At 54.7% G+C, this 20,478-nt stretch overlaps 1 protein-coding gene and 1 long non-coding RNA gene across 49 annotated transcripts in view; one reads left to right on the top strand and one right to left on the bottom strand.

Moving 5' to 3' along the window:
* Positions 1-20,478, bottom strand: part of RHOF (ras homolog family member F, filopodia associated) — a 30,834-nt gene that overhangs the window by 2,233 nt on the left and 8,123 nt on the right. For 26 of the 48 annotated variants that reach the window (XM_045041791.1, XM_045041793.1, XM_045041787.1 and 23 more), the window contains one exon: positions 15,341-19,969. In XM_045041791.1, coding sequence (XP_044897726.1) covers positions 18,963-19,969 — 1,007 coding nt within the window. In that variant the 3' untranslated portion in view covers positions 15,341-18,962. Of the gene's footprint in view, positions 1-198; positions 334-420; positions 531-9,500; positions 9,589-9,872; positions 19,970-20,478 lie in introns of those variants that run through there. The other 22 variants (XR_006588043.1, XR_006588045.1, XR_006588049.1 and 19 more) reach the window with 4 other exon arrangements.
* LOC102902653 lies at positions 268-13,269 on the top strand. Its single transcript, XR_006588059.1, has 4 exons — positions 268-393; positions 4,151-4,259; positions 4,736-7,425; positions 7,661-13,269. It is a non-coding gene; the product is annotated as an uncharacterized LOC102902653 (long non-coding RNA).

Genomic DNA, 20,478 nt, shown 5'->3' with positions numbered 1-20,478 from the left:
AGGATCCTGGCGATACGCTGCAGGTTAGCTGTGTGGCTCTTAACCTCCACTTAACCTCTCTGGGTCTCCACTTCTCTCCCACAAAATAGGGGATGCCAACAGAACACGCCTCAGCGTTACAAGGATTAAAGGAGGCAGGGAAGAAGAGGGCGGAGAGGAGGGAAATGGAGGGGGAGAAAGGGGAGACCCCCTACCGACCTGCATGTAGGTGATGGGCTCCAGCTGGGCCGCCCTGAGCTTCCGCAGCTGCTCCTTGTCCTTCCTCAGGTCTGTCTTGCAGCCAATGAGCACCGTGGGGGTCCCACGGCAGAAATGTGTGACCTCAGGGAACCACTGTGGAGGGAGAAGGCAGGCATCAGGGCTGAGGCCAGATCCGTGGTCCCCACCCCTGAGGTAGGCTGGCTGGGTCGCGCGCCTCACCTTGATGAGGACGTTTTCATAGCTGGTGGGGTTCATGACGTCATAGCAGATGAGCACGAGGTGGGTGTTCTGGTAGGACAGGGGTCGCAGCCGGTCATAATCTTCCTGCCCTGAAACCGGAGGGTAGGTAGTGGTCAGGGAGGCACCACTTCCTTGTCCACCTGACTCCCCTGTCTGGGCTCAGATGGTCAAGGGGTTGGTGACTCTGTCTCTAAGGCCTCAGTTTCCTCGTCTGCAAAACAGGGGTGGCAACCCCCGGTAGCAAAGATTACACGAGACGAAACCCATGCAGTGCCCAGAACGGCCTGATTACAGGGCGCTCAGGAGAAACTGGAGAAACTTGCTAGTGATTTTGCCCGTGACCATTACTGCTGCCCCCTTGCCCTGGCACCCAGGTTAGAGAGAGAGAGGCCGAATCCCTCCCCTCCCTGAAGGCTCAGGGGCTGGTGGGGCCCAGGCCACTGTGGGGCCGGGCAGGCAACCAGCACAGCTGCTGTCAAGCTCACCACACTCAGACTCACGTGGGGAGACTGAACACCCCTCCCCCAGCACAGACTGAATCAGAGGCCAAGGCTGAGTGTGGCTTTTTAATGTTTTTAGTAATTTTTTCTATTGACAAGTTCAAACTTAAAAGTTGCAAAAAGGGTGTCAAGAACGCCCTCAGACCTCCAAGTGTTTACACTTTGCTCCACTTGCCCTTTCTATATGTAAACACGTGAGCCACGCCAGAGTAATGGCCGGCGTCCTGCTTCTTCACCCCAGGATAGTGCCCCGCGGATTTTCTAAGAACGAGCACATTCTATATCACCTCCCATAGTACAGGTATCAAACGTGAGCAACCACCACTGACGCTGTTCTCTAGCCAAACCCACAGGCTGTACTCAGGTGTCACCGGTGATGTCCCGTAGGGGGGTTGCCGTGGTCCAGAAGCAGGCCCAGGGTTATGCCCTGCACTTGGTCACCAGATGCCCTAGCGTTCTTAAAGGCACAAAGGTGACCTCCTTCCATTACTTGGGACGCAGAGGCCCAGGAATCCCCTGCCCCTACCCCGGCGAGGCGCCAGCCTACCCTCTGGCTCCCTCCCTGCCAAAGTTGGCCTTTCCACTGAAGGCGGACAGACCACATCCTGCTCCGGCCCCCCAGCTGCTGCCAGGATACTGCCACCTTCTCCCTTCCCACTGGTTCCCTCGATCCAGGACCCCTGAGGGCGTGCAGTGAACAGCAGCCACAGCTATGACAGTGGCTGGGCCAGGAGGACTGCATGCAGCCATTCAGCCCGAGTCCCCCCAACACTGTCAGGGCCCGGCCGACTCCGATTCTTCTGTCCTTATCACCACAAAGCTGGAGAAATCCTTGTACAATGGTGGGAAACAGGCCAGGATGCTGCTTCAGCTCATCTCCAAACTGTCCCCTCTCCTAATCTTTGTCCATGTCCTTCTAGACCTGTGCTGTCCCATAGGGTAGTCACTAGCCCCATGTGGCTATTTAAGTTAATTAACATTAAAAATTCAGGTTCTCCATCGCACTAGCTACATTTCAAGTGATTCATCGCCACACAGGGCTAGCGGCTGCCGTAAACGGGCAGCTCAGGTGCAGGACCTGTATCACTGAAGAAAAGTTCTGTTGGGTAGCATGGCACCATCCAAGCCACAGCTGGTCGCCCATGATCTCCTGCTGCCTCTTAACAATCCACTCTCCCTCCACCCAGCAGCTGGATGAATCTAAAACACAAGTGAAATCCTGCCTCTCTCCCCTCAAAGGAAAAACATCTTCAATAGGGGCATGTGCATGGCTCAGTCAGTTAAGTGTCTAAATTTTCAGTCTTGGCTGAGGCCGCGTTCTCACAGCTCGTGAGTCCCAGTCCTGAGTCTGCACGGAGCCAGCTTGGGATTCTCTCTCTCCCTGCCCTTCTCCTGCTCACTCTGTCTCTCTCTCTCAAAATGAATAAACTTAAAAAATATATATCTTCAATGGCTCTCTATTGCCTTTTGTACTAAATCCAAACATCCCCCAGGGGTCCACATGACCTGCACCCACGGACCCTGACCTTATCTCCCTCCCCCCACCTCCCCCCCCCCCCCACTGTTTCCAAACCCACCAAGCTCTGGTGCCTCAGAGCCTTTGTACTTGCTGTCTTCCCACATCTGGAATGCTTTTTAATTTTTTTTTTCACATTTTCTTTTTAGCATTATTTAAAAATATCCAGACTGACAGTCCACGTTATTTCCTTTTCTACGATAATTGTCTCCTCTCTACTTCTACTTCACATTGATACCCCCTTATGCTTTATATGCTTTTTATTATTTTTTTTAATGTTTATTTTTGAGTGTAAGCGGGGGAGGGGCAGAGAGAGGGGCATAGAGGATCCTAAGCGGGCTCTATGCTGACAGTAGTGAGCCCAATGGGGGGCTCAAACTCATGAACCACAAGATCATGACCTGAGCCAAAGTTGGATACTCAACTGACTGAGCCACCCAGGTGCCCCACTTCTTTTTTTTTTTTTTTTAATGTTTTTTATTTATTTTGAGAGACAGTGCAGGGGAGGGGCAGAGAGAGGGAGAAAGAGAATCCCAAGCAGGCTCCTCACTGTCACTGCTCAGTTTCATGAACCGTGAAATTATGACCTGAGCCAAAATCAAGAGTCAGACGCTTAACACGCTGAGGCACCCAGACACCCTGCTTTAGGCACTTCTTAGAGTGCTTTTGCCTAGGGACAGTTAAGAAATCCTTACAGCCACCACCCGATATGCTAGTCAAGAAGTTAAGAATACTCCCATGTACACTGAGCTCAAAGAAGTGACCTGCCCGAGGTCATCAGTGAGCCAGGCAGGACGCAACCCCAGTTTATCAAGTTCTGGGTCAAGCATTCCTTCTGGTGATACCAGCAAGGCTCTATTCTGCTTTGCATTGTGCAAAAATAGGTTCTGGTCCTCCATGATTTAATGATGTTTCCTAATTCTGGCATAACATACATATCCATTCCCTGTTAGAAATATGGCAGGAGTAGGGGCACCTGGATGGCTCAGTCGGTTAAGCGTCCGACTTCGGCTCAGGTCATGATCTCGAGGTTCCTGAGTTTGAGCCCCACGTCGGGTTCTGTGCTGACAGCTCAGAGCCTGGAGCCCGCTTTGGATCCTTGTCTCCCTCTCTTCTGCCCCTCCCCCGCTTACATTCTGTCTCTCAAAAAAAAAAAAAAAAAAAAACATTAAAAAAAAAAATAGGGCCGGAGTGGACAAGTAGTTGTAAAACAGGCCTCTTGTGCTCCAATGGCTTCCCTCATCCTGACTGGCTGGCCCCTCAAGAGAGGCCGTCCCTCGTCTCTCACCACACAGAGTCTCCCCCACCCTGGGTGTCCACAATCCGTGCTCAGACACTGGCTTACTGCCTGTCTCCCCATGGACTGTAAGTACCCTGGGGGCAGGGACCATGTCTGTCCTCGCAAATAACCCCTGGCGCCTGGCAGGCGTCCAGTCAAGACTGGCTGGTTGTTGGCTGACGCTATTCAGCTCTTGTCAGATGCAGCAGAGACCAGGGCCGCGACGTGCCAGGGGGTTTAGCAATTACGGCCTGTGAGGATTTCAGCAGAGCTGATGAGGGCAGAAGTCGGGCAGCCGTGGGTTGAAGGAGGAAGCCAGACCTAGCCTGCTCCCCTTTGGGGCCCTCTGCCCTTGCTGTTTCTAGAAGGTTCTTCCCCAGGTAGCAGCAAGGCTTGCTCCCTCCTTTCCTTCAGGTCTCTGCAGAAATGTCACCTCCTCGGGGGCAGCTTTCCTGACTGCTCGGAGACAAAGCCTTCGACCCAGTCTGTCCCATGTCCGACCATGGCTTTATTATTCTTCTGAGTACGTATCAGTACCTGACGTTTGGTTTGGGTTTGGCTTTGTCTCCCCACCATGAGCACACTTGCCCCTGAGGACAGGGGCCATCTCTGTCATCCCCTGGGATGCAGGCGCATGCAATAAACGTGTGGTGAGTGAACGAACAAATGAATGAGTGGGTGAGTAGGTGTAACGATAATCTCCCCGGCTGTCAGCAAGGGCATTTCACCTCGATCACCTGTGTTAATTTAAGCAGCCACCCTGGGAGGTAAGCTGGGCGGAGAAAGTTCTTCCTGTTAGGAGCCCATGTGGCTGAGGGGGGGGGGGGGGGCCTTTTGCAAGGTCATAGACAGGTTCCCTGTGAGCTGGAGAGCCAGCTCAGTCCCTAACTCCAAGGTCAGCTGCCTGCCGCGCTACTCGAAAATGGCCAAAAATCCTCTCAGGGAGCCTTCCCCAAGATCCCGACTGGGAATTGACCTCTGGACCTTGTTTCCTCACAGACGGCCTCCTGACCTGTGAAACAACACGCCGCGGCAGTGCTCACTCATGACGAAGGCTCGTTGTGCTCTCTCATGGCTTCATTTGAAGCCCGTGGCCTACACTACCTCATCACGATGCCAACAAGGTAGGGCTGTAGTTATCCCCATTTTAGAGATGCAAGAAAGTGTAGCACAGAGAGGTGAAGCGAGTTGCCTTAAGGTCACACAGCTAAGGGGACACTCTGTAAAAGACAGAGGACCGTAGGTGAGACTACTGGGGGTGCCTCTCTCAGTCCACTCGAGAGGGTAGGGAGCTGTCTTCACCCTACAAGCCCCAGGCCCGACCAAATAAGGCAAAGACTGCCAACACAGGTATCTCAAGAGAGAGGGGTTCTGGGAGGGGATGGGCAGCCAGCCCAGCTTCCAGCTCCCTCCTCCAGGTTGCCTTCCTGGCTTGACTGTGCCTGGCTCAACTCTCCCAAGATTCAGTGTGGTCCTCCACGTGGGGACCAGGCCAACAAACGATGGACTCCCGCGTGCTGTTGGCCTCATGTCCCCTCGGGAGGTGTGGAGTGTCCTGACACCTCTCCTCTATGAGTCAGGAGAGCCAGGCTACACTCCGACTCTCATTCCGTGACTCGGGTGCCTTCCCTCCCTGGACCTCAGTTTCCTTATCTGGCAAAGGGGGTGATAACCCTGCCCCTGATACTGGAAATAAAGGACTGGGAGGCTAAGCAATGTCGGACAAAGGGGAAGGACTGTTACTATGGTTACTATTGAACCAGAAACTTCTGGGGGTGGGGGGGCTGGGCGAGGGTTCTAACCCTGGATCTTTGGACCCACAAGTTTTAGGGGGCCCTCCAGCCACAAGGCGATACTAATACCCTCCCCATCTACCCACACTGATGCCAGGGCTTAAAGGGGCCAAGTCACCTGTCCAGAGGCGCACCGGGCTTCCACTCTGGCCTCTGCAGATGAGCTTGCACAGAGTCACGTGCAAAAGGACGCATTTGTTTCTGAAGAGGAAAGGTCTTCTGGGCCCCAGCTCCCCTTGAAGTGGCCCATCTTCCTGAAGCTGGCAGTGCAGTGGGGTGGGGAGGAAGTGAGGCTCTCGCCTAGCACGAGGGTATTTCCTTTGTGGGAAGGAGCTTTGCTGTGTCAGTCACCTCTGCAGGGGCAGAGATCTCTAAGGCCTGGAGCCCGGTTGAGGAGAGAGGGTGTCACTGGGCCACAGTGGTCCCCAAATATTCTGGACCTACCAGAGCAGGTGGTTCCCAGCTCCAGCCAGGACATCGGTCAGGGGAGGGGCGCAGGCAGCATGAGAAGGGGAAGCTGCCAGAAGAGGAACCCGTGTATTGCTACTGGGGCCCGCCCACCTGTGCTTCCTTCCCAGGCAGGAGGAGCCGGGCCGGGGCAGCCCCAGCCTGGAGCTGAGGCCACATTCTGACTGGCCCTTGGCTTCAGCTCTTCAAGCCTCCAGGGCTCCTCGCCCCTAGATACCCCTCTTGTCCCCGATTCCCTGTCTCACAACTCCTTTGCCCCCAACTTTTCCTATTGTTGCCATCTCAGGCTGGGAAGGGGACCACAGCCCCCCACCTCCCCAGGCAACCCCCATTCCATTCTGTGACACCCTCACCCCGGGGCCCACCCCAAGGCCCGCATAGCTCCATCTCTAGTTGGTGTCTTAACAGCCCACCTTGTCCCCACCTCCCTTCTGTCCAGGAAACTTCAGACCACACCACAGCTTCCTGCCTCTGACAGTGTCAGGGCGGGGTGGGGGGTGGGGGCAGGGGAGCCCGCCTCCCCTTCACCTGTCAGCACTAAGAGCTCCACCTCCCCTCAACCACCCTCAAGCCACTGTGTCTATATCTGCTTCCGCAGGATGGAGACGCACAGCCAGACTGGCCTCCCACGTGACTCCCACAGACTGGCCTCCCCTGTGGCCAAGGTCCTGGGTGTGGAGAAATTCAGCCTCTCAGAGGCCACCCCGAGCCCACAGCTCTGGCTGATCAACCAGTGGTTGGTCAGAAAGATGCTACTCTGCACTCCCCTCCACCGCCCCACCATAGGGTTTAGCTCATCAGGTTCCAGAACCTTCTACAATAACTTTTACTTGACTCATCTCCAGTATAGTCATTCCCTTCAACCCTTTAGTCTCTATCTTTCTCTAGTAGGTCACCTGGCCACCCTTTTCGGCTGTTTATTTTTGACATCCATCTACCCCACAGGTAGAGAGGATCTCACTGCCTTTATTACACAGGACCTTCTCCAAGGGTGTCTCTGAATCCAGATTTATTCTTTCTATTCTTTCTTTTTTCTTTTTTTTTTTCAATGCTTATAAATTTTTGAGAGAGAGAGAAAGAGCACGAGCAGTGGAGGGGCAGAGAGAGAGGGAGACACAGAATCTGAAGCAGGCTCCAGGCTCTAAGCTGTCAGCACAAGAGCCAGATGCGGGGCTCGCTTAACCAAATGATCCACCCAGGCGCTCCTCAGATTTATTCTTCATTCATTCCATAAGCGCTGTGCTGGGCACTTGGTGTGTAGAAGAGGAATGACCCAGTCTCTCCTTCATGTTCCTCGCAACAGGGCTTCCTGGGTCACGGTAGGACACCCTTGAAGAAACACCCATGTTTCTTTCTCCCTGAGTATTCCTCCTTGGGCCGTCCTGCTGACTCTGAAGCCATTCTACTCCCCCGGGACTCCACTGAGAGGTTCAAACCCCAGCTCTGTTTTTCTGCTGCTTGGGAGAACCTTGCTGGGAGGGCAGGGCGGGGGGCCAGCACAGATCTCTGCAGGCCACGGATTCAGAACAGGTTGGGTTTGGGTCTGAGCCTGAATGATGGTGGTGTGGGGGGTTGGTGCTTAAAAACTCACAACACTTAGTGAGCCCTTCCTAAGAGCCAGCCCCTGTGTTATACATCACATGGATCTAATTTACTCCTCAAGACTGTTTTAGCCCTGATTACAGAGGAGGAACCTGAGGTCCAGGTGTCCCCGATGACACACAGCCAAGGAGCCAGTGTCAACAAAGCCCAGGTCTGATTCCAAAGCATGTGGCAGGAAGATCGTCGTTGCCCTGGTGGCCGCCCTGGTGCCTCTGATGACTGGGCCTGAAGCTCCGCCATCCCTCCCGCAGCACCTGTTAGCGCAAATCCTTCTTTACACCAAGCAGAAACTTCCAGAACCCCCACACCACAATCTGTCCTGACATGTTCTTTGAACATCTTTCTCTGGGCAAGGCCACGATGACCAGAAGTGGTCCCTGTGTTGGGTCTGATGGGGGAGGCTTCCACGAACAGTGAACCCCAGGAATCTGATAGGAGAGGCCCTGAGGTCAGAGGAAGGAATGACCACTCCCCTCTGACTCTCCCTGCTGCACCAGCACCCCACCCACAAAGTGGGGCTAATGGACCTGCCCCTCCCTGGGTCCCCAACAGGAAGCATGTGAAACTAAAAGTGTTCCAGCCACACCATGATTTTTACTGTTCCTAGAGCTATGTCCCTGGGAATTCCTCGACAACCTTTGGCTTTCTCAGTTCACAGGGCTGGAAGCACGGCCCTGCCCTGGGGGTAGCCCTTTGGGGTCCTCGTCCAACAAGATGGGGCTCCTTAGAAGCCGTTACGGGCGGGAGCCTCCATACAGTAAAGGCTGATGAAGTCAGGAATGGAGGAGGGGTCTGGGGGCCAGACAGTCCCTTTTCTGATTCTCTCCAGGGTGGCATGAGACATCCATTGACAGGCTTGGGGTGGGGCATGTCTGGGTTTGGGCTCCGTCCTGTCCCGGGCCAGGGGAGACTTCCCCTTACACATACAAGGCTTGGCTGGCAGGGAAAAGGGCACCTGATGACATGGTTCCACACAGATCACTAAACACTGAGTCACAGAGGTTGGGTGAGGTTCTATCCGGGGATCCTGACCTTTGTCCCCCAGTGTTGGCTCAGCCCAGAGGGGGACTGAGGGCAGGATGCAAGCTCCTTGGGGGCAGACCCCCCACCCCCTCCCTGCAGCTCCCAACAACAGGGACTCTAAAAACTGACTCGATTCGCATAAATCCACTTGCTTTAGGAGCTGCAGGTGGCAGAGAGAACCTTATTTTGGACTTACGTTCCCTATAGCTCTGTTCCTTCCTCAGTGCTTGGTTTATTCATAGGGAACCAGGAAGACACAGAAAACTGTAGCCACAAAATCCTAGAACCACAGGCTCAGAACTGTAGACCGCAGAATTCCAGAGCCGTGTATTGTAGCCTATGGAATCCCAGGAGTGTGGAACTCAGAATCAATATCCACAGGACCCTGGAGCCTCAGGACTGTCAACCACAGAATCCCGGAGTCACAGGCTCTGATCTGTAGCATGGAATATTATAGACCCGACCCAGAAATTCAGCCCACAGAATCCCAGCATCAGTGGACTCAAACCTGCAGCCCACAGAGTCTTAAAGAGACCACAGCATGCAACACATGAAATCCTGGAACCATGGGGTGCAGAAGTGATGCCCACGGTTTTCTAGAACCACAGGAGAGGAACGAAGCCGTGGGTTCCCAGCATATCAGCGCTAGGAAGGTGGCGGAGGAGCTCATGTCATTCAAAGACCCTCCTTTCAAAGGGGCGACTGAGGCCCTCTGAGCCTCCAGGGCCACCCTGCCAGCGCCCCTCCGCAGCCTTCAGGGGTGACAGGATGTCAGGGCCCAAAGAGGCTGGTGGGGGTGGGGGGATGCCCGGAGGGGGATACCCGGGCGGGGGAAACCCTTCGGACACCCGGGACCCTCGGCGCGCAGGCGCACTCACCAGCGGTATCGTATAGGTTCAGGGTCACCTCCTTGCTGCCCACATTCACTCTGGCCGTGTACTTCTCGAACACGGATGGGGCGTAGTGCTGTCGGAGAAGGGGTCGGGCTGGTTCTTAAGGGGTGCGACGGAGGCCCGGGTACGGCTGCACCGCCCGCCTTCTCCCCATCCAGCTCACCTCCCCTCACTCTGATGGGCTCTGGAATTCCCGAGGAAGAGCCCCGGGGTGGCGGCTGCCTCTCCGCGCGCTGGACGCCGGGGAGCCGGGGTCCAGGCTGAAGGCCGTCCGTCGCCCCCGATGGTCCCAAGCCCATTTCCCCCGTAGCCTAACCCTCACCACCACCACCTCCCCACCCCCCCGGCGGGCCTCACCTCAGGGAAGGAGCCCTGGCTGTACACCATGAGCAATGATGTCTTGCCGCAGCCGCCGTCACCCACGATCACAATCTTCAGCTCCTTCCTGCCCGGGTCCGGGCCCGGGGCCCCCGGGGCGTCCATAGCCGGGAGCCGGCGGCACTGGCAACAGCGCGCGGGACAGACCGCTGGGGCTGAGAGATCGGGGGCGGGGGCGGGATCCAGGGGCGGAGCTAGAGAAGCCCCTCCCACTTTGTGCAGGCATCGCCTCCGCCAGGCAGCCACCCGGGCCCACCTCCCAACTCGTTTTCCTTCTCTTTAGGGTCCTAGCCCGGTGCGTTCACCTGTCATTCCCAGAGAAACTGAGGCAGCTGAGAAACAGGAGCTCAGCCTGAAGCGCGGCTCCCACTCGCTCCCCTGCACGTCACGGCGCGCCCCCCACCGGCAAGATTCGATGGTTTCCGCGGTACCTCGCTGGGCACCCCTGATTGGCAGGCTCCGCCTTCTGGCAGGGCCCCTCTGATTGGTCGACTCGGCCTCCCCCATCTGACAGAGACTCTTTGATTGGCGGACCGTTGCCCCAGCACCAGAGTTCAGGAGACTGGGTCTCCAGCTCTGGGAAAAGCCCCCTCGCTTTGCCCCGCCCCAGCTGTGTGGCCTGGGGCAAGTCGGCTTCCGACCTCAGTTTCCCCACTAGGTAGGTTGGTCGAGCCAGGAAAGATGCTAGCACAGGGGGCGTGCCTGCCCACCTAGCCCAGCCCTACGGGCGCCAGTGTGGGTGCAGGTTGGGGGTGGGGAAGAGCGGTTCCCCTCACCTACCCCTCCCACTTCCCTAAGAGCGCAAGGTGGGCGTCTGGCGCCCTCTGGCGGGCAGTCATCTTGGGGCGGACGGCTTGGAAGGCAGGTGAACTCCGGGAACAATTTCCTTTGGGGGTTGGCCCCAAACCACGCGGGCGGAAGCCTCTTTCTAGCAGGGGCCAGAGGCGTGAACCGAGGAAGACACCGTCGAGGAAGGGATGGGGAAAGCTAGGACAGATCTAGTTGTGAGAAGCTGGGCCCATTGATAACTTCCACCCCACCCTTAAATTTGATTTGATTAAGCGCTCTCCAGCCATTAGCCACATATCTTCAGGCCACAAGCCAGGCAGTCTCATCAATCCTCCCACGCCCCTTGATTAAAACAACTATTTATTAAGCACTATGTGCAGGATAACACGGGGGCTGCTGGTTGAGAGCACCCAACCCTTCCCTCCCTGCAACAGTCCTTCGCAAAAGCCAGGCTAGTGGTCAGGAGAGGCAGGAGACCCCTGGAGCCCGAGTGCGGCAAGCAGGCATTGAAGCATGGCTAAGTGAGGGAGAGGGGTCCAACCAGCTGGGGTAGGATCTCTGGTAGGTTCCTCAGAGAGGGCTAGGCAGGACTCAGGATCTTCTTGCCCCACCCCCACCGCATCCCCGGGAAGATTCTGAATTTCCAAGTTCTCAGTAAAGACCAAGTAAATTTTACTTCAGGGAGGAAATTGCCAACCTGGCAATTTTGTTAAGTGCCCCGTCCGTTCTCAGAGGATGCAAGGCAGGTCTGACCACCAGAGGGGAGCAGCGGCCGCTCGTGAGAGCTTACAAAAAAAGCCTATAGCTGGGAAAAGGAGGTAAGGCCCCCCCTAGTTCCACGCTATTATGTGAAAGTCCCAAGCTTTAGGCAGCCGGTCAGAGAGCCACCTGCTAGGTCAAGCACCCCCCTTCCCCCCCCCCCCACACACAAATTTACAGCAACTCATTCATTCCTTTTTTACCATGCAAGTTTATTGAGAGGCAATTGTGTTCCTGCCTGGAGGGAGCTGTCTTAGGGGAAGCAGTCTCTTTAAGGGGTCTGGGAGATGTCAACGCTTTAGAGACCAGACCCCTGTAGGGCTCAGCGAAGGCTGAGCCTAAGCTTGGCAGTGTTGGGAGGGCAGACCAACAGGAGCAAGATGGGTACCGTGGACAAATGAACGGTGGCTGGAAAACCCCATCAGATTCTGCAGTGCCTGGGGAGTGAGGAGGGAGGCCAGACATGGTTGTCGAGGTAACCGGGGTTAGATCATGGAGGGCCTTGCTGCCAGGCTCAAGGGGCGGGGGGGGGGGGGGGGTGTCAGACAGGAGACTCCTGAACAGAACAGGAGCCCAGCCAAAGCCAGGCCCTCAAGCTCTCTCTGGTGACCAGGGAGGAGCTGGGATTGGCTGGTGAGGCAGGACTGGGGGTCATCTTTCCACAGTGGCAGCTTGAGGCTGGCAGGAAAGGACCAGGTTACTATCACTCGGGGAGACGGAGGCTGGAAGGAGCCTTTGAGTGAGGGGAAGACCACTTACCTTTGCAGCCAGCCCTGGACCTGACCCTGAATCAGGGCCCCTGAAACCTGGGGAGAGACAGGAAGGGAAGGAGAGAAGGGGCTAGGGGCAGAATGCGCTTAGGAGGGTCATCCCACTCTGAGCAAACTGTCACCTGGGAGTTAATCACACCTCCTGACTTTCCTCAAAATCCTCAGACCTCGGTTTCTATTTTCTCCACCTGAGAAACAGGGCTACAGTCCCAACTGAGGCAGATCAAATGGCTTCCACAATACAGAGGGGCAGGGGGAGGAGGAGAGGAAGAGCGAGACTTCCTGGGCCAGCCTGCAGCAAGGCACAACAGCTGACGCTGGCCCCAGACCGCCTGCCCAGCCCCTGCCTGGCCAAGGGGCTGGCAGCACCCCAGCCCCACCCAGCCTGTAGTGTGTTTCAGCTGGACCCAGCTCCAGTGGTGGTGTAGGGGCTGGATCTGTACCTAAAAATACCCAGGAGCCAGGCCAGCTGCCGAGAGCTTCCTCAGAGGCAGCTGGGCCAGACCCGGCCAGCTGAGGAGCTGGGCAGGCGCACTCGCATGGGGGAACCCTGCTCCCTTACCTGTGACATGTTCTGAGGGGCCCAAGTCATTCACCTTCTATTCACCGGGAATTCCTGGAGAGGTTTAGGAGAGCAAGAAAGGTTCTTTAAGTTGGTTCTTGCCATAGAGCTGATGGGCACAGAACAGAAGCTAGGGGAGCAGGCTGGCTGAGCTCAGGAGAGAATAAGGGCCAGATCCACTTGTCTTGTCAGGGCAAAGTCGAGCCAGCACAGGACAGGATGGGGAAGTTAATGACAATTCTTACAGCCTCCACTTCCCTGGGACTTCTGCACATCCTGAGAGTTCACCTCACACCCGAAGGGTCATCCACCCCAGATGAGGCAGAAAAAACTGAGCTATTCTTTGACGTCCCAGAGATGGGAGGTGGCCAGGAATGGCCTGGGAGCCCAGGACTCTGTCCAGGTCGCAGCACTTGGTGGCGCTGGTGGGGAGGTCACACTGGAACACAAAAAGCTCCCCTCACAAAGCCAGAATTAAAAACATCTCAAAAAGCCATCATCCACCTTCCTCCTCCAGGTTCACACGGGGCGCCCTCAGCTCCCAGTGGGGCGGGGACTTGCTGAGGTCACTGGCCAGTTGGAGATCGCGCTGGATCCAGGCAGCCTCCAAGATGGCGGGGTGCCTCTTTCCACAGTCCAGGCAGAGGCAGTCTCCACCCAGAGGGTCCAAAAGGTCGTATTCCAGGCTGGGGCTCCGGCGGATGGGCCGGAAGAGGAGGGACCCTAGTGTCCAGTAGCGAGGCAGGTCCAGCCACCTCCCAGCCTTGGGCCGCCTTTCCGCCGGCGTGGCTCTCTCCAGGCTGGCCCCACCGGATTGGCCCCAGGAGCAGCCCCGCCCCGAGCTCGCTTGGTGACCGGGGGCGGGGCCAACCTCTAAGCCCGGAGGAACTACAGCCAGAGGACAGACGGGCTGCTCAGTCTCTCCCTGCCCCCAGGAGGTGGCAGGGGTGGGGGTAGGGGACAAAGAAAGTAGAAAGAAGTGAAGAAGAAATGGTAGTGGGGAGGGGGTATGACTCTTACAGGTCACAGGGACACCTCACCCTTCTGAGAATCACACCCAGACCACAGTTTAGCACCTAATTGCTCCCTAATTGTTCCAAGGGCGGGACTGGAGGAGCTGGCTTCAGCCCTTCAGGCTGTGGCTGGGGGGCGAAGTTTAAGTCAATTATTTAATCATCCGACGCCCTTGGGATATAAAGACCCCTGTATCCGGGAGCCCTAAGGACTCTATCCAAAGGGATGCAGGACACCCTTAGGCAGCGAGCCAGTCTCGCGAGGATCAAAGGGGTTCAATGAGCAATTCAATGACAACCGAGTTTAAACCTCGTGTTTGGGGCCAGAGAGGAACAGGCCCATGGGATAAAAACGTGAGCCTCCTCAACTTCTACCAAGTGCTTCCCCCTCTCCCCTCACCCTGGATAGGGGGAAGGGGGCTCTGGTGCTAGGGACAGTGGAGTGAACCTCCTTTCCCCACCAAAGGACAAGATGGACCAAACCCAACTTATCTGGGACTGGAGACCCTCATGAGGCCAAGGGAAGGGGCCCAGAAAGGGCCAAGAGCCCCATGCTGGTTACTTTCAAGCAGACAGCTGGCACGGGAGGGAGCCCGAAATAACCCAGACAGCTGGGGTGGGGGTGCCATGGACACAGGCGAGAGGCTGAAGTCAGGACACCTGGAAGCCCATACTGGCTGCCAGTGGTGGCCTCGTGACCTTGGGTGAGTCACTTATCTCTGGGTTTGGGGGGAGTGACCCTAAATCATGACCTGACCATTGAACAGCCTGTGAAGCTGGGGGCAGGCCACCGCTCGGACTCCAACCACACGGAGGAAAAACGGAGCGGGCTCCCTGCCTACGGAAAGCCAGTCTTCCCCTTGGCCCTGAGGCAGTGCCACGTGCTTCAGGGGTGGGTCAGTGGGGGAGGAGCTCACAGCCGGCCCAGCCCCCACTCCTTGCAGCCAAAAGGGAATGGAGGCCAGCTAGTGTGAAGTCAGAACGTGAGGCCAAGCCCCCTTAGTCACACTTAATTCCCCCCATTCCCGTTTCCAGCAGGCTTTTATTATCATTTCACACAGGAGACTCGCCCAAGGTCACCAGCACAGCCGCCTGACTTAAAGCCTCTCTTGACGGAGCGCCAAGATGCTCTCAAAATCTCCAGGTCAAGCCCTACCGGCTCCCCTAAAACCTCAGTTTAGCCTTACAGTGAGTGGGCAGGGCCGACCCCAAGGAAGCCAAACTTCAGCCCAGATGGGGGAGTGGTGCAGATCAGTGGCACCTGGGACCCAAATGGTTCATCAAAGTAATCCCTAACTAGAGACCGCATGGGGGAGGGGTCAGAGATCAAGGGCCACACCATCTCCAGCTGTGGAGCTTCCTGGAGCCAGTGGGACACCAGGAGCCAGTCAGCTTGTGTTAGGAGAGTAAGGAGAGTTGCCATTATTATGAAGCAAACGCCTCGGTTTCAAAAGCACTAGCTCACGTCCTCCTCACAACACCCCTAGGTGTTACCCAGCCCATGATATGCCCAAATTCGGGTGACCCCCAAGAACAAACCACCAGAGTCCAGAGTCAAAGCCAAGCGGCAAGGGCCGTTTATTGCAGGTTTGAACCCGGACCTCCGCGCACTCGTTGTCAGTGACGCTAAGAGGCCCCGAGCGAGGTTTTTACAGCCTTTTTATAGACAGGCACAAACAAGTTATGGGGAAGTCAGGGATCTTCCACGGTTACGGAGCTGTTATTGGTTGATATTTAAATTTGAACACTCAGCAAAACTTGACTGGTTCCCGCCTTTAGGTCAAACCACAACCAGGCACGCCCTGGCTGGTTCTGGGACCGGCGGGGGTCTTGTCTTTGCGGTTGTGGGTACCCCTGGTAACTTTTCTCTTAGTCTCTCATTCCCCCCTTTCTTTGGTGCCTTAAGAGCCAATCTTGGATCTTATGTGTTTGACTCAAATGTTTCATTAACGATAGGTTGGTATTGGGTTCTGAGGACCATCGGTTGAATAGTATTGACTCTTTCTTTGATAAAAGCTAACATTTTGTTTATGATACATGGCCCTATTGTGAGGAGAAGTAGCAAGCTTAGCAATGGCCCTAAGAGGGGGAGGAGGTATGGGAGGAAGCCGTTGAGTCCGAACCATAAAGGGTTGTCAGCTAATTCTTTCCGACGGCGGGCTAAATCTTGGAGTTGTTTGATTTTCGTTCTTACTATTCCTGACTTGTTAGCACAAAAGCAACATTTTTCTTGGAGGGCTAAACATATCCCACCTTGCTCTGCAGTTAACAGGTCTAGTCCCCTTCTATTCTGTAATACTACCTCAGCTAGGGAATCAAGTTGATCCTGTAAGTCTTGGATGGTTCCAGACAGGGCCTGTACATCTTCTATTAGCCGTCGCGAAAGTTGATGGTATGTGTGGACAGATACACCTAAGCACGCCAATCCAGCTGTTACAGCTCCCGTTATTCCTAACCCTACTAATAGGGGGATGACTGCCACTGCTCTCTTGGCTCTCCCTGGTAGATAGTCTAAGCTAGGTATAGGCATCGGGGAATCCCCTGGAACCAGGTCTACATCCGGAAGGAGGGTTGCTGGGACGCAGATTCCTGTCCAATTTGGGGGTAAGTGTGAGCGAGATTGCCCCCACATATAAATACAGTGGTGTTGGAGCTACATAGTGAGGAGTTGATTACTGTATAGTTGGTACAGTTAGCAAAAGAGACTTCCCCTAAATCAATACTGTCGTTAGCGTCTGTGTGATTTTTAACAAGACATGAGATATTGAATACAATGAGAGATTGCATGGGGAAGGGGTCGACGGGGTTAAAGGGATGACAGTCATCAGTGCTATCGAGGCTTAGGGTGGTAGGGATTGCTATAGGTCTGGGCTGCCCCTGAGGGAGACATAGCCAGCAGTCTTGGGCTAGAGCGGGGTTGGAGGCATTTAGGAGCGCAAAGGTAGCCTTAATTATATCCATAGTCTGAGGGTCCAGGTCGAAATGGCTATTTTCAGGCAGAATTAGTGGGTGGTAATTAAGTTGGGGATACATCCCCTGAAATATTTTTTTCAAGTTTCTTCCAGGTTTCAATTTGTCGGACCGTATCTTGGGGCCTACCCCCGTCTGAAACGTGTACCGGGGCTTTGGTATTCCAGCACACATGAGTTCCTACTGTGCCCCGGCACCCTGCCTGCATATATTTATTTTCTCCTGTTACCGCGGCAGTCCTGGCATGCTGCAATACTGCGGTGAAGCAGGTTTTGTTATCCTGTCCTATACACTTCTAGACAGCAGTATAGCAAGCACTGTGCATGGAGTCTTGGTAAGTGCTACAGGGGCATCTAGAGCTAGGGGGGAGAGTTTTAGGTTTAGGAACACATTTCCATGATTGAGAGCCCCCATTGCTCCATAATTCTGAACTAAATAGGCGGTTGTTTCTCCACAATCCTGTGTGTAGGTGTACCGCTTGGGTACTACTGGGGATTCAGACTTTCCCCCTCTACATTCACATGGTTTTCCATATAAGTTATGTAGTATTGCCTCCTTAGCTGGAAGTTCGAGGCCTCCGCTCACAAAGGGGGTTTGTAAAATAAATGAGGTTACAAAGAACAGAATGATTATCATGGCTATGGCTTGGGTGGTTTGCGGCGCAGGGTGATTTTTAGGGGATTGTCCTTACTCCAGTTGATTGTCCAGGTTGTTCCTTTCGCTGGAGGTCCGATGAGGTCTGAGAATGGGTGTACAGGCTTGGCGTGGGTGCAATGAATCCAGGTGGCGATTCTGTCTACTTTGATGGCCGTAGGTGTTGTCAGGATGACCTGGAAGGGTCCTTTCCACCTGGGTTCCAGCTTTTCCTGCCGATGACGTTTGACGAGGACCCAATCCCCTGGCCGGAATTGATGTGGAATAGGCGGGGGTCCAGTCTCATAGAGTTCCTTTAATTTGGGCCATACATCTTCATGGACCCTCTGCAAGGCTTGTAGGGAGAACCAGAATTCAAGACTATTATCATTCTCAGCTTTGACAAGGTTATCTTTTAGGTTAGGGATGACAGGGGGTGGTCTACCATGCATTATTTCATAGGGTGTGAGTCCCAGTTTGTATGGGGAATTACGCACCCTGAACAGAGCGTAGGGGAGAAGGACCACCCAATTAACGCCAGTCTCCATGGTCAATTTGGTTAGGGTCTCCTTTAATGTTCTGTTCATTCTCTCTACCTGTCCTGAGCTTTGGGGTCAGTATGCACAATGTAATTTCCAATCAGCCCCAAGTATGGATGCCAGTTCCTGACTTACCTTAGAGACAAATGCAGGTCCATTGTCTGACCCTATCATTACTGGAAAACCATACCTGGGCAGGATTTCTTCCAGGATCTTTTTGGCTACAATCTGTGCCATTTCATTCTTGGTTGGAAAGGCTTCAGTCCATCCTGAAAAGGTATCTACAAAAACTAGCAAATACTTATATCCATATTTTCCTGGTTTTACCTCAGTGAAATCTACTTCCCAATAGGTCCCCGGTCTGCTCCCTCTTTGTCTTACCCGTTGCCTGAGGATTGCTATTCGCATTGTTGAGTTGGCACACTGTACATTTAGTGACTACTTGATCGACCTTATTGGAGACATTTCTGATTTTTAGTCCAGTCTGTCTCAGTAAGTCCAACATTCGCCGGGAACCTAAGTGGGTGCTGTGATGGATCCGCTCAAGAACCTGCCACCCTAGTTTATCTGGGAGTATAATGCTGCTTTTGGAGTCTCTCTACCAGCCATCTTTGACTCGGGTCATAGGAAGTTTACTCATCCATTGAATATCGCTTTCTGAATACTCAGGGCTGGGGGGCAATTCCCGGGGCCCGGGGTCTGGCAGCTGTAGGGTCAGTAATTGCGCTGGGGGCCGAGCTATGTCTTTTGCAGTCCAATCGGCCAAATTGTTGCCCCGGGAAACTGGGTTGGTTGCCTTCTGGTGTCCTGGGCAATGCACAATCGCTAGCTTTTTGGGTTCCCATAAGGCTGCTAGCAGGGCTAGAATCTCTTCTTTACTTTTGATGTCTTTCCCTTCGGCTGTGAGGAGCCCCCGTTCTCTGTATATCGCCCCATGTACATGAGCAGTGGCGAAGGCATATCTATCGGCTATCAGTGTACACGGTTAGCTTGCAGTCTCTTCCTAATTTAGGGCCTGGGTTATGGCTATTAGTTCAGCCTTTTGGGCCGAGGTTCCGGGGGATAGGGCTTCTGCCCAAACCACCTCGGTTTCTGAAGTTACGGCCGCCCCCGCGTACCTTTGTCCCTGGTGAACGGAGCTGCTTCCATCGGTGAACCAGATGGCATCCGCATCCGATAACGGTTGGTCCTGCAAGTCCTCCCCCGTAAACTTGAGCCAGTATGTCAGCGCAGTCATGAAGTGGGGTTCCCATGTCTGGGTCTGGCAGCAGTGATGCTGGGTTCAGGGCCGTTGGGGGGGTGAAGATGACCCTGAGGGGGTTCAGCAGCAGTCCCTGGTAATGAGTGAGTCGGGCATTGCTCAACCATCGGTCAAGCGGCTGCTTGAGGATGCCCTCGATGGCATGCGGGGTGGTGACTTGTAGCTCTTGCCCCATGGTCAGCTTATCAGTGTCCTTTACCATTAGGGCAGTGGCTGCAATCATCCCAATCATCCGGAGACAGGGTGGCCATCCAGCGGCCACTGGATCTAGCTTTTTAGACAGATAAGCTACTGGTCTGTGCCAAGGGCCTAAATGCTGGGTTAGCACCGCCTTAGCTATGCCTCGGTTTTCATCTACACATAGATGGAAGGGTTTGGAGACATCGGGGAGTCCCAGGGCAGGTGCTGATAGCAGAGCAGTTTTAATTCGTTGGAAGGCCTGTTTGGCTTCTTCCGTCCAACTATAGGGCTGTTGGTCCTTTGTTGCCTGGTATAAAGGCTTTGCTAATTCAGCAAACCCTGGTATCCATAGTCTGCAGAACCCAGCCGACCCTAGGAATTCCCTCACCTGTCGTGGTGTCTGCGGTCCGGGAATACAAAGGACAGTCTCCTTCCGGGCATCCGTTAGCCAGCGTTGCCCCCCTTTCAGTAAGTAACCCAGGTAAGTTACCTCTGACTTGCAGATCTGAGCCTTCTTTGATGAGGCGCGGTAGCCTAAGGTTCCCAGAGTTCGCAGGAGACCTTCGGTTCCCTGGATGCAGGCTTCGGGCGTCTCGGCAGCTATTAAGAGATCATCAACATACTGCAGGAGAGTTATATTAGGGTGTTGTTGCCTGTACTCAAATCTTCATGTAGAGCCTCGTCGAACAGGGTCGGTCGGAGAGTTTTTGAATCCTTGTGGCAGTCTGGTCCAAGTGAGTTGGCCATTTATGCCCCTGTCTGGATCTGTCCACTCGAATGCAAATAGCTCCTGACTTTTAGGCGCTAGTGGTAGGCTGAAAAAAGCATCTTTTAGATCCAGAACAGTATACCATTGTTTTTCTGGGCTGAGGGCGCTCAAGAGAGTATAGGGGTTAGGAACGGTTGGATGTATGTCCATCACCCGCTTATTGACTTCTCTCAGGTCCTGCACTGGTCTGTATTCCCCGCTGTGGGGCAGCAGGGGGGTATTCCATGCTGAGTGGCAGGTGCGTAGGACCCTGAGGTCAAGGAAGCGGCGGATATGCGGTGTGATGCCATTTTTGGCTTCCACGGGCATAGGGTATTAGCACACGCGGACGGGGTCTGTC

This window comes from Felis catus, chromosome D3 (genome assembly GCF_018350175.1).
Source record: "Felis catus isolate Fca126 chromosome D3, F.catus_Fca126_mat1.0, whole genome shotgun sequence".
Lineage (NCBI taxonomy): Eukaryota > Metazoa > Chordata > Mammalia > Carnivora > Felidae > Felis > Felis catus.
This window is presented reverse-complemented; position numbering and strand designations above follow the sequence as displayed.